This window comes from Cataglyphis hispanica, chromosome 6 (assembly GCF_021464435.1).
Source record: "Cataglyphis hispanica isolate Lineage 1 chromosome 6, ULB_Chis1_1.0, whole genome shotgun sequence".
In the NCBI taxonomy this organism is placed as follows: Eukaryota; Metazoa; Arthropoda; class Insecta; order Hymenoptera; family Formicidae; genus Cataglyphis; species Cataglyphis hispanica.
In genome coordinates, this window is record NC_065959.1 from 5,127,525 (window position 1) to 5,140,587 (window position 13,063).

Consider the following 13,063-nt stretch of genomic DNA (forward strand, 5'->3'; position numbering starts at 1 on the left):
ATGTAACATTTATATAGATAAAATTCAGGCAGAATGATGACTCAAAATACCGCAATAAATACTGATATTTTTATTGCTGTTATACGTTGAAAATTACTATACAGAGATATTATTAAGTATAGATATTATATGATACGATGTTGTGTTAGGTATACAAACTTTGCCTATACTCATGATAAGTTAATCTACAAGTCTTCGATGTTTACTTGAGCATCGATAAGTCGTGATCATTTGTGTCAATATTTTAATAATATCATAACATCAATTAATTTAATAATTTAATAACATCAATATTATTATTTTTTCAAGAAAATTTTAATAAGATGACTTATTTTTTGTGATAATTCTCATTAGTTTCTTGAAAACTATTGCATGCAAATTATAATTCTCTTCTTCAATTAAATTTTTTAAATATTTGGAATTATTTTTGTGGATGAAAATCGTGTGCGCGCGAGGATGAAAAAGTGTAGGTGTCGGACTTTCCCTGGTCATAGAAAGGCAGGTGCAACCAAGCGTGTCTCGAGAGAAATGTACGCATTTCAGTAGCAATGAATGCAGATGGTCTTTGACGAATCGAGATTGGCAAACTGCCCTACTGTAATAGAAATGCATCTCTTACACGTTCTTTGTAGTGATTAAAGAACACAATTTGAAACTGCATGATAAAATGCTTTATTGGATTTTCGACGCTGAGAGTTTTCTTTACTTTATTATAGTTTTTAGTTATAATTCTCTTTGAGCATTTTTTTTATTTTCTAAAGAGTTTCTAATTATTAAAATTAATTAACAAATTAATTTTGTCATTAATAAATTTTATCCGAGGAAGGCACTCTAGAAGATTCTTGGGAGCGCATTCAGAACTTTAATAAAAAATTTTAAAAGAGGTGAATGTGTCTACTTCATAGATGTATTTATGGGACGTTTTTCGATATTCAAGAATTCCATTAATTTTAAAACAATTTTTACATAGACCTTTTTTTAGAGTTTTATGTGTATTTATGTTTTTTAAAGAATTTTAACGATACACAAAATTAAAAATTTTTTAAAGTAATTTTCTAAAATTATTTATCTTTATAAATATTATTACTAAATTTTAAATTTTAAAAATTAAATTTTATTATTAATAAATATTATTTTTATATTTTATATATATATATATACATACGATTATATACTTTATGAGCTTTTTTTCTACAATGAAAAATTGGAAACAAATTTAATTCATTGTCTTTCCTGTTTACATAGCAATACATTTTACTTCGAGTCACGCTGGCCTATTACAAAATCGTTGCATGGTTTTAAAACTTGGCAAGCTAATAGCTGACGTAAAACAGTTTCCGTTACTTTAATCATAAAAGTGATTGACATAAATAAAATTAATAAAACAATGCGACGAATTGAATATAAGTTAACATAATTATGTTTCAAAAATTTGAAATATGTCAATTTTCTGTCCTATTAGAATTTGCTCCCTCACTATTAGATTAGTATTGATAGTAAAATATAAAATTTGCAAATTGCTATGGCGCGGATGTAAATAATTATAGTTAAATATATAATTATATATATATAAAACATATTTGCACAATAAATATTTTTAAAGATGATTCATTCTATTATATTATACATTCTATATGTATGTGTGTGTTAAAAAAATCTTTATCAAAAAATAATATGAGATAATGCGTATCGTGTGTGTCTGTGTATATATGGCAAATGCAGAGAGCTGACGAATACGCATAATTGGCACATTTAAATATTGGATGCTACGTACGAATAGTTAAAAGATAAACGGAAAGCAAAGCGAGCAAATATAGAGATAGTAAAATGTTTGACCTCGACGCGTTATGTTGACTTTCGTTTTATAGTTACCAGAGCTCGAATTGTGCCGACAGTCTTTTTCTGCTAATTTCTAGCAGTTGCATTTTACGTTCAAGTATTTTATATCCAAAGAATTTTGGTAGAATATGAAATAAAAATACATATTATAAAATATCTCTATAAACTTTAATATCATTATTAATTATTTAAATCGTAAACCGTAAATGATAAATTTACGTGAAATTTTGCCTAATGTTTTTATTACTTTGACTAATTGTAATTGTCATGTCTATTAGATTTAGTTCGTCTTATTGATCGTATGCATAAAAAATTTAATTTAATTTTTAAATTTAATTTAATTTAATTTTTTTTAATACGTGATAAAAAACATTAAAAAATTTGCGAATATAAATTTTTTAAAGATATATTTTAAATCGAATAACTTCTAAAACATTCCGCTAGTTCATGATCTAGTACCATCAATTTGATTTTCATTAACGGATTCATTAATTTACATCATCTAGCAAATTTATATGTTTTTATCTTTGTTTTGTAGCGTATACCTGTCTACGTTACTCATTTTTCTATTTTACACGATAGTGCAAAGGTTGAGAATCTTTAGCCTTTTAGTATAGTAAATGTGAAGCGATTAAACATACAAAATGAAATCTATTTAGAAATTTGACGAAGACGAAGCGTCTCCTAGAGAGACAACGTAATAATGATTACCTTGAACGAAATGAACTATCATTCACTACCTCTGAACTAAAATTTTTTATCAAATCAAAATTTACATATTTTTTATAAACGGTTATATGTCATTATTATATGCATCATTTATATGTCTATGAATTATGGCATTTGTTATTTTAAATCGCAAAAGACCTTGATTCAATATAATAAAAAATTATTTACAAACGCATTTTTGTTTACCATTATGATTTTCCACTTATACATTAATCTATTTCATTCTATATTACAGATGGTATATTATTAATCTCCAATTTATTATGAACTTAATATATATTAAATTCCTATGAATCATTAACTTGTTTCGTGTCGGTAAACAGTGTGTAATAATTGTATCAATATATATACATTCGTGCAAGCTGAATATTTAGTTAGCTAATATTACTATTAACACATTGTTTAAAGTAATTCTTTGCTCGCGATATTGAGTATTGCACAATTATATTGAATAATTTTGGATAGTCGTTTAAAGTATCAACATATTTAAATACAATATTTCACTCTAACAAAGTGTAATATATCAAAGAGATAGAGATGTATAAAAAATGTTATGGCATTAACTTTAATAGTAATAATTTTTTTATAAACTTATAAATTTAAATTTGATTTTAGAGATTTGCATGTTATATACACATAAAAAATTCAGACCTTATATAAATTTATATTTTTTTCTCTTATGCGTTTTTCAAATAATATTTCAGTTTATATACAAATTAGATTACAATAAAATAAATATATAGTGAATATAAGAATGTAGTTCGAGTATGCATTAATGACACTGTATAATTTGAAAATATTTGAAAAATAAATTGAAAAAATATTTACATAAACTGCGTATCATAAAATTTTTATGTGACATTTTTACAAAATCTCAAAATGCTAGAGTTGAAATCGATTATTCGATACTTGGGATTGTTGCTCATTCAACTCTTATGTAATTAGATATCTTTATAAATCATAATTTCGCTAAGGACGAAAAATCGAAATTCCTTCCATTCAACGAGTTTTTATTATTCGATAACAAACGCTCCACCATCATCGCGTCATATGTTCATCGAGCGTTCCATAAATTTTCATAAATTAGCATCGTGAGCGTATGCAAACGATGACCCTGACGACCCGTGTCCGCGGTTGACGGACGAAAGGCGCCTCTTCGCAACCGAGGTGTAAGCCTCGATAGTCCGGCAACACGTCGCGCAAGACAGAGTTCACGTTAGAGACTGCGTGTCACGCACTGATCGCGCGTGTAATTAATCGAAACGCAGAGATTGCCATCGTTTATTCGCACGTGTCAGATGGCGCGCAGGAAGAGGAAGCAACCGAGGATGATCACTGTGTTTGTGCCGGACGATGTATGTTTTTTATTGAACTTTAGCGGATTAATTTTTCGTTGAAAAGCATTGCCGCTTACGCGTGTGATGAAACATGTATGCAATATCGATCGCGACGCGAATGCATTAAGGCTTCAGGGTAACCAAATATTTAAATTGCAAAAGAGGGGACTTAGGAATAGTTTCAGTTTTCCTCATATGAAAGATATTGTCACGACATTTGTTAAAATTGATAATGTAATACGAAATGATATTTTTGTTTAAAATTGAGTATTAGATAATTTATTACGATCTGCAATATACGTGATAAATGACAGGAAAATATTTATAAGCCTAAAATCCTCATTAAACATGTTTGCAATTTGCCTGTGTGTATTGAGAATACAATCTAGAGAATATTTAAACTATTTCAATGTACTATTCTTACCTTTCGCTACCGATTATAATCTAAATTAAAACGATATTATTTTTGTTTGTTTCAGGTATGTATCAAATCACATCTTAAACTTTTCGAAGATATTTCAAACTTTAATAAAACTTGCGGTTGTTTATGCGCGTCAATACATTTATTTGCTACGCAGCATATTCTGTCTTGTACGGAATATAATATACACTCCATTACTTTGGTAAGTTTTTGGCAACAAAATAAAATTTTCTGTGCACTTTCCTGTTTTATCTGTTGTCACATGTGTATCCGCATTTGTATCATTAAGTCTCATTTTTTTTTTAATTTTTTTTTTTTAATTTTTTTAATCGATACATTAAGTGTGTTTTGCATAATGTTAAAATGTAATGAAATTCTGTCGAACTTATGAAGCAAGAAATATATTTCTTTATACCGTATGTTATCTATCAGTTTAAAATTCACGATAAAAAGAATATTATAGTTAAATATCTCTAAGAAGGTAAGATAAAAATAAAAATTTTGTTACGATGATTTTATGGTGAATGTGTTCCAATCGACGAGAAATTCCATGAATCAGAATAATCTACGATGAAACCTCGCATATTCATACATAAACTAGCGCGAAAACCGTCTTTGTCGCAGTATTTTGCATCGCAAAAGTAAACAGCTTTGCACTATTTTTGTCTTGCGCCTAATAAAATTAGTCAGATAACTATGTATATGTAAACCGATGGCCAGGAAAAAATGCGATTTTCTCGCGTATTGCAGAATTATTCGCGATGAGTTTTTATTAGAAAAGATGATCGCCAAGGTTAGCGAGGTCGAAAAAGCTTTTGCAAAAATAACCGTGCCTATTCTGTAACGTTCGTTCCTTCATGAGAAAGTGCAGCGCACTTGTAACCTTCGCGGGTTAAGCCCACGCGTCTTCACGCACGCATTTGGCAATCGAATTGGTCTTTGTTTGCACTCTTGAAATTTTGCTTTTTTTGGACAGTTAATTGTGCCGATAAAATACGATAAATTATTCAACAAATGCATATACAGTTTTATGTTTTAATACAACGATGCTTAATTTATCGCTCATACATATCATATATGTATAAAGCATATTAATAGCGTTATACTTTTTTTAGTTAAATAATTAATTATAATTATAATTTGACAAAACTTGGAGTTTGTATAATTATCATTTTAACGACAATATAAGGCTCTTAAAAGCTACATAAAATAATTGTCATAAAATATTAAATATTTCTGCGATCTCTAAATTATTTTTTTTTTTTTTTTTGTTGAAGCAAAATTAATATAATATTGGGAATTTGAATATTTTTACATTCTTAGATATTAATTTGCCACAATTCGTGTTTTCTTAGTTTATAAATGAAAAGATATTGTTTATTGGGCGTGAAACATAAAAACAAGTATTTTTAATTTTTATCATGAGTTCATATAATTAAATTTAATTAAATCTGAGATATGTAAGCGAATAGCTGTAGCAAGCCATCCAACATATGATTCTTGTATTTTCCATTGGTAAAACAGTTTGACAGAGCAAACTCTCTTGGTTTACATTATCAAAATTTCAGTTATCGATTGCTAACAATACAATTCTCTGCATTGTTGGTTATGATTAAAAAAAACGGCGCTGTTGATTTCGTTTAAAGAAAAACGCAAAATGCTGATATCAATGTAATTTTCTTGCACGAGTTGAAATATTTTTTCTCAGTTATATCATATTTTATTAAGATAAAAAACAGCTCGCACGATATGATATGATGCGCGTGTAATTACCCGTATGTTAGGACCGGTTTAGCATGTTATCTCTGATAACGAAGCTTGCGCGTTATCGTACTTTATAAAAGTTCTAAAGATAAGATGTGTCTCACTAACTTTTGCAATAATCTATGCGCTTGTATTTTTGTAGAAAAATTAAAATAAATGTCGCTCGAACAATACGGCAACTGACGAGGTCAGCGCGACGGTTAATTGAGAGTAATAATTTTTCTTAGAACGTTAATCGAACCAATTTACACTATCTTGAATGGACGGTTTATGAAAAGAGAGAACTTATTTAATCTCTATATAAGCAAAACAGAACGTTTATTATTTATTATAGATACGAAATTCATTGTATCAAATAATTTATATTTTATTTAGCCTACTAATTTCATGATTAATCTTAATAGATCTATAAATCATTAATTAATAAATATGAAAAATAAAAATTAAAAAAAACAATAGATTTATTAAAATATATCATTTTATTATTAACTGTCTTATTGACATATAATACATACCCAGTGATAAATTCACGTTTTAGTTGTACTAATCCATTTACTATTTATTATTTAATAAATTAAAAATATTATATTATATGTCTCGAAATGAACTAAAAAATAAAAATATTTTTTTAATGTAGAAAATTAACTTAAAAAATGTACGTATACATACATTATTAAAAAATGTACGTATACATACGTATACATACATTATAAAATATATAAAATTTTGTGGTGATGAAGCATTATTAAAAAATACATATTATTCAATAATGCTTAAATAATTTTTTTTTTCAAAAAATATATACAATTCGATAATTTTTTGTCATTAAAAAAATTAATTTGTTTAGAGATTGTTAAGAATACACAATATGATTTGCTTTTATAAATATAGCTTATAAAAGCAATTATGACTTAAGGTGAAATAATCGTTTATACACTATTGCGCAAACACATGTGTCTAATGCTCCCTAATTTTTCTACACTTTCTGTGTGATAATATTTCGAATTACATGTTTTAAACGATTGTTAAAACGAAATAATTCAAACGATTCTGTCCGAAGTCGGAATTATATTTTTCAATAATTATTGTTAATAATCATTTGCAATAATTACACGATTCGTGTTCTATGTACGGTTCTATTATCTAAAACGATTGACCTTGATTTTCCATGCATGCGTTGTCAGCCGTGTATGCACATTGTGATCAATATCTCGTCGATCCTGCTTTTTTTAACATTTTTTTTAAACAATTGCATATAACACCATTTTTTATTTTGCTAATTCATTAAATATTTGTTATTAATTAATACTTAACAAAACGCTAAATGATGCCCAAAATATCGTGAAATTATTGTTACGCCACCATGAAACTACTCTTTTGCCATATATGAAATATATATATTTATACCAAAAGATAAGAATAATCGACAAAACAAATAACGCAAAAGAATAAACGATGTTATTTTGGAAGCTGAAAAAGTAAAGACAGTTTATCTCAATGAAAGAAAAGATATATTGTATTTTTTAATACAATTTCGAAATTGAGAAAGATTTTATATGACCAATTTTGTGTGTAACAAATACTAATTGTACAAGAATTTGTAGGATTTTTATGTTATTTTATTTTGTTAAAATATGTTTGTGTAAAAAAAGGAGATTTTGAGTATATTCTTCTATAATGAGGAAGAATTATTTTAAGCAAGCATTATATTTTATTTTAGATACATGCGTTATTGTTTTTTTTTTTTTTTATACTTTTGACAAATATACGTGATCGATAATACTTTTATCCTATCTTATCTTTATCTCGATAAATTTTAATAATATGTAGTATTTTTCATTGTATCTTTGCGTTCTCTCGCAATTTATTCCTTTGCCAAATGGCGTACGCACTAATATTATGAGAATGACAGAGAATGATGAAGTGAAGTTTTGTGAAAATTGATTGCGAAGATTTTGTAAGGATTGTGAATACATTTTATATATCAAGTTCACGCGGTATTGATTTATAAAAAGGTCATAATTATCATAAACAAAAATATGATTCTTCAAATAAGTCTCATCTCACTATCTTTTTTCGTGAAATATGTTCAGATAAATAGAAGGTTACGTTTAAATTTACACTAATGTATATCTGATCATATCTTATCCGGTTTGGCCCTGACCATTGGTAACGAATTAAGATTCATCTTCAATGTCAATTCACTCATTATAAGAGATAGTATTCAACTGCAAGCAAAATTAATAGACAGATGAAATTGGGCTTAAATAATTCTATTGGTATAGAACAATCTATGGGTTTGTGGAAATTGCTCTTACTTTTGTGTTATCCCTTTAAATTATTACCTAATTATGTTTACCGTTTTTTGCAAATGCGATTCTAAGATAATTTTAACCTCGAACGAGATTAGAAGCGTCTTCGAGAACTCTCAACATTGCGGGACGCGCGTGGAGGCAGAATCTGTTGGCGTTGAAATTTTTTATGATTCGCGACACGAGTAGTAGAAATCAGTTGCTTACAACGTACTCATCGTTATCATCGTGACGCGCGCGTAGAGCAATCTGTCTTCGTTGGACGTCGCTGCCACCGTCGAACTCGCTGTTTATTACATTGTCGCGCAATCGTCAGTCTCGCGATCGCGAGTGTATAAATCGCAACGAGTGTGTAACGGTGTGAAAATCATTTGGCGATTTTACTTTCATTCAGTGAGTCTCTTTCCAACGTGCTACTGAAAAGCGAATATCGTCAAAATTACGCTTTTCTTTTTTAATACGGTGAATGTTAAAAATCCGATTTATTGCGAATTAACAATCTTAATAATCTTCATGATTTTGAATGTACGTTCCCATACAACGTATACGTGATTTCATCATCGTTTGCACATCCGTATCCGAAACCGCGGTAAAACGCAGATACTCCTGTGCAGAGGATATCATCGAGCCCGCCAAAAATAACCGTGACGTATTGCATTGGCGGAAGAACATTTGCAGACAGTGATTTCTCTTGGCCGAGCTTATTCGAAGATCGTAGCAATATGAGTCTGGAAGTGATGTCGAATGCAGTAGGTTTCAATGATAATGCTATTTGTGAATCGTAAATAGTATTTGTATTAGTAAATGGAAAAGAGAGAAAATATATTTTACGTGTTTGTTTTCCATGGTATGAAGCGGATAGTAATATCTAAGTAATAAAAAAGGCGTTAAATTGTGATGATATGCAAGTATAATAATGGTTTTCGTTATTATTAAAAATATTTGTCAAATATTAAAAAATATTTGTTTTCAAAATTATTCCTTTTTATTATAAAACATGCGCAAAGTAACATTATTTTAAAATAAACTATTTTGTATAAACGCGCATTATACATTATATATACATTACACTATTTTATTATTTTTATTATACTTCACCTGCTTTCGATGTAAAGAGGAATCTTATATTCAGAGAGAGAAAGACATACATATACACGTGGGTAATCCAAATGATTCCTCTTATACTTACGATGACGTTGATATAACCGGTCAGACGTGTTCTCATAAACGATTCGAATTGTCAATTCGCGGCAACACGGATATTCCGCGTCACATCACGATTTCCACGAAAAAACTCAAGATTTTTTAGCTTCCGTTCAGACGCACAAAAAGCTTTTCTATTTTCTGACGCGCATACATTATTATGTGTTATGTATTAGCCATCGAAAATGATCGACAATTGAATATGATAATTTATTCCAACAAAACATTATTTGGCTGATTAAAATTTTGAAACGCATGTTAATCGCTTAGATAAAATTAATGCGCAAATTCTTCTTGATAAATGAAATTTTAAATTCTGTCACTATTTCATAATAGGATCTCTTTCTCTTTTATCTCTATTATTATACTCAACATTAATATATAAAAAAGACGGATGAAACTTATCTATATATAATATATAGATAATTTTTCCATTCAAGATATATATCTCTTAAACTTTAAATTAACAAGTTATTTTTCTATTCTATTAGGGTTCTATTTTTCAAATATGATTAATATTTGAAAAAATAAGTATTAAACAAAAATATTTAGTTTTGGATTTTTTTTAAATATTTTGTCAACTTAAAACATTGCAGCTTTTTTTAATAAATTTTTATTTAATTAACGAAATTTTTTGACATTTAAAAAATAATTAATTGTTTGTAATTGATTTTATAATTTTTTTTATTGTTATAATATTTTCATGCCTATTAATATGTTAATATAATATTATATAAGGATATAATATTTAAATTAAATGATGATAAAAGTTTTATCAATAATATTGATATATTAGTTAGACACATTCGTAGGCTACTAATTGATAAATGTATAGTTTCGGCACACCATTGGAATTTCATTGACATTGAAATGCACACAATCTCACTAGGCGTCAAAGCCATAATACTTTCTATGATGGATAAAGTCTCGTCACGATTTAATGATAAGTTCTTGATACCCAATAGATAACACATTTCACGATCACATTGTGATGCAAGTCAACCAATTATTTCCGTGAAGTCTATATGTGAAGTCTATCATTTAATAATCAAAAATTATGTAATGATTGATACAGAAATTGTAGTCCCGTTTACTTTGCACGTCTATATCTCATATAGATAATCGAGAAACTTTAATCATATCAAACGAACTCACTGCAAATGATACAATAGAATTTATACAATATTACAAGCGTACAATGTGCATATCTTATTGTTTCATATATCAAGCGCGATGATGACTTATCTGGCATGATGCCGAATATAGAATTTTTCAGAATAACAATGCATTTACAATTTTGTGCAATAAGTTACGTATAGTATTTCAATAAAAGACGAGTTTTTACTCGTTTATGCTAGATACGAATTATTTTTATAACGTGAAATTATATTGAAATAGCTATTGTCGTAAATACTCAAGTTTATTTACGCATTTATATATAGTTATATTATATCGTTACTATATGTATAAGATTCATAGTTGAAAATATATTGACAGAATATTTATATTTGCTGATCGCGAATCCTATACAAAAATAAAATAAAATTATTACTAAACTTTTAAATCTTACATATGTATTATAATTCACATATGCATATTTTGAATAGATGAATGTATATCTTGAATAGATTAATCTATATTTTTATTATTTTTTCCACGTTAAAATTTATCACCATATATAATGTAAGGTTTTACTAATTGGATATACATAAGGAAACTAATCGATGATTCATTAAATTCATTAGATGTATATTTATCTCGAGAACAAATCACTATATTCATCCTTTTAATCACATTTCTCCATTGCCAGTAAAATTTTTTTATTATAATATATTATATTATAAATAAATAATTTGAGAAGAGGAGTTTCATTGTCTAATTAAATAGAATAATTGAGAAAAGGAAAAATCACAAAGGATAAAACAAATTCACAATATCACGATCGACTTTAAATGTATCGATGGTTTAAAAATTTAAAAAAGAAATATAAATATTTGAATAAATATAATAAATCGCAATAAACAAAACGGAATTCAACAATTATATCAGATTAAGATATGTTAATATTGCGATGTTTTGTATTATTTCTCGTAGGAAATAATTTCTCATTCGGATATTTAAAAAAATACAAGATAATTATGCTAATTTGTATCTGTAGCATAGTCCTTTTCGTGTCAATTATGAACATGTGTTATAAGTCATAAATAATGACTTTGTAGTATATGAAATTTTTTATATCTAATATTAATTTCCTAGATTTATCATGTGTCTACTACATACAATCTAGACTTGTGTGAAAAATGTTATCACAGAAATTGATAGATGAATATATGCTGTGCAGTTGTTACATTGGCGTCATACATTTTTATTAATTTCTGTTTATATAGAATATGTCTCTTGCAACATGGTGCAATCTTTATTTGCATATCAAATATACCATAACATTCATTTTTTTTTTGTATTTTTAAAAGATTTTTTTTTTTGTTAATTTTTATTAACCATTTTACTTTTTTATGCTGCTAGCGCTCTCAATTCAATTGATGTGAGACACATTTCTATTATTAGCATTTTATACTAATTAGCAATGCGGCTGAGAAACTGTTTTCTTATCTTTCGAGATTGTTTTTAGTAGCGCTATCTTTCAAAACGCTACTCTCTGATTTGTGAATAGTCGGTATCACGCGTAGCTTTCATTCAACTACGCGTATTTACTCTTCACTCATATGGTTCTAGATGGCGCCATAATGTAAATGTAATACAGATTTCTTCATTGATTAGCATATTTTCTTACAATGCAATGATTGCAGTAAACTCCACTATAATTCAGCGCTTGATCATTGTTCTCGATCAAATTTCTCGATCAAAAAAATGAAATATATTTGTTGGATAAAAAAGGCTCCCTTTGCTAAAGAATCAAGAATGTCGCTTGTCTATCGATCGAGCTCTTCCTTTCAGATCAATCTGATTTGTCTTGACAAATTGTGGTAGCCAGATAACAAACAAGATATACATCTCGGTTGTAACGGAGGTGGTCTCGTGTCACGTACTTGTCAATGTGTCAAGTCTCGTTCCCCACATGGACGTTGAAAACTACGATACTTTTGCACACGTACATCATCACAGCATTGATCTGTGTAACAATCTTATTTATATACACGGGGTCAATAACGCTATTTTTCATGTAATATATCACAGTGTCAAACAATCATTGCGAAACCTATTAAAAACATTATGAAAATAAATACCTGTCATTTAAAATCCCTCATTTAAAATCAAAATGAAAAACATTTACTGCATTAAATCGTATATTTAATTAGATTTTTATTATAGTTTTTATTTTCTATTATTGTTAATTATATTTATTTTTTTTTTTATTCTTACATTAAAGAAAACTTAATATAGCTAGACAATTTTTCATTAATTTTGCATCATAATAACAATATTTTTTTTTATACAAG

The 13,063-nt window shown here is 27.7% G+C and overlaps 1 protein-coding gene across 6 annotated transcripts in view; it reads left to right on the forward strand.

Moving 5' to 3' along the window:
* The window catches only part of LOC126850239 (segmentation protein cap'n'collar), a 95,836-nt gene that overhangs the window by 7,677 nt on the left and 75,096 nt on the right, over nt 1-13,063 (forward strand). Inside the window, exons 1-2 of one of the 6 annotated variants that reach the window (XM_050593014.1) lie at nt 3,766-3,923; nt 4,385-4,528. The exons of 3 other annotated variants lie outside the window; for them this stretch is intronic. In XM_050593014.1, the coding sequence (XP_050448971.1) occupies nt 3,867-3,923; nt 4,385-4,528 (201 nt within the window). In that variant the 5' untranslated portion in view covers nt 3,766-3,866. Of the gene's footprint in view, nt 1-3,765; nt 3,924-4,384; nt 4,529-8,676; nt 9,152-13,063 lie in introns of those variants that run through there. 2 more of the 6 variants (XM_050593016.1, XM_050593017.1) reach the window with 2 other exon arrangements.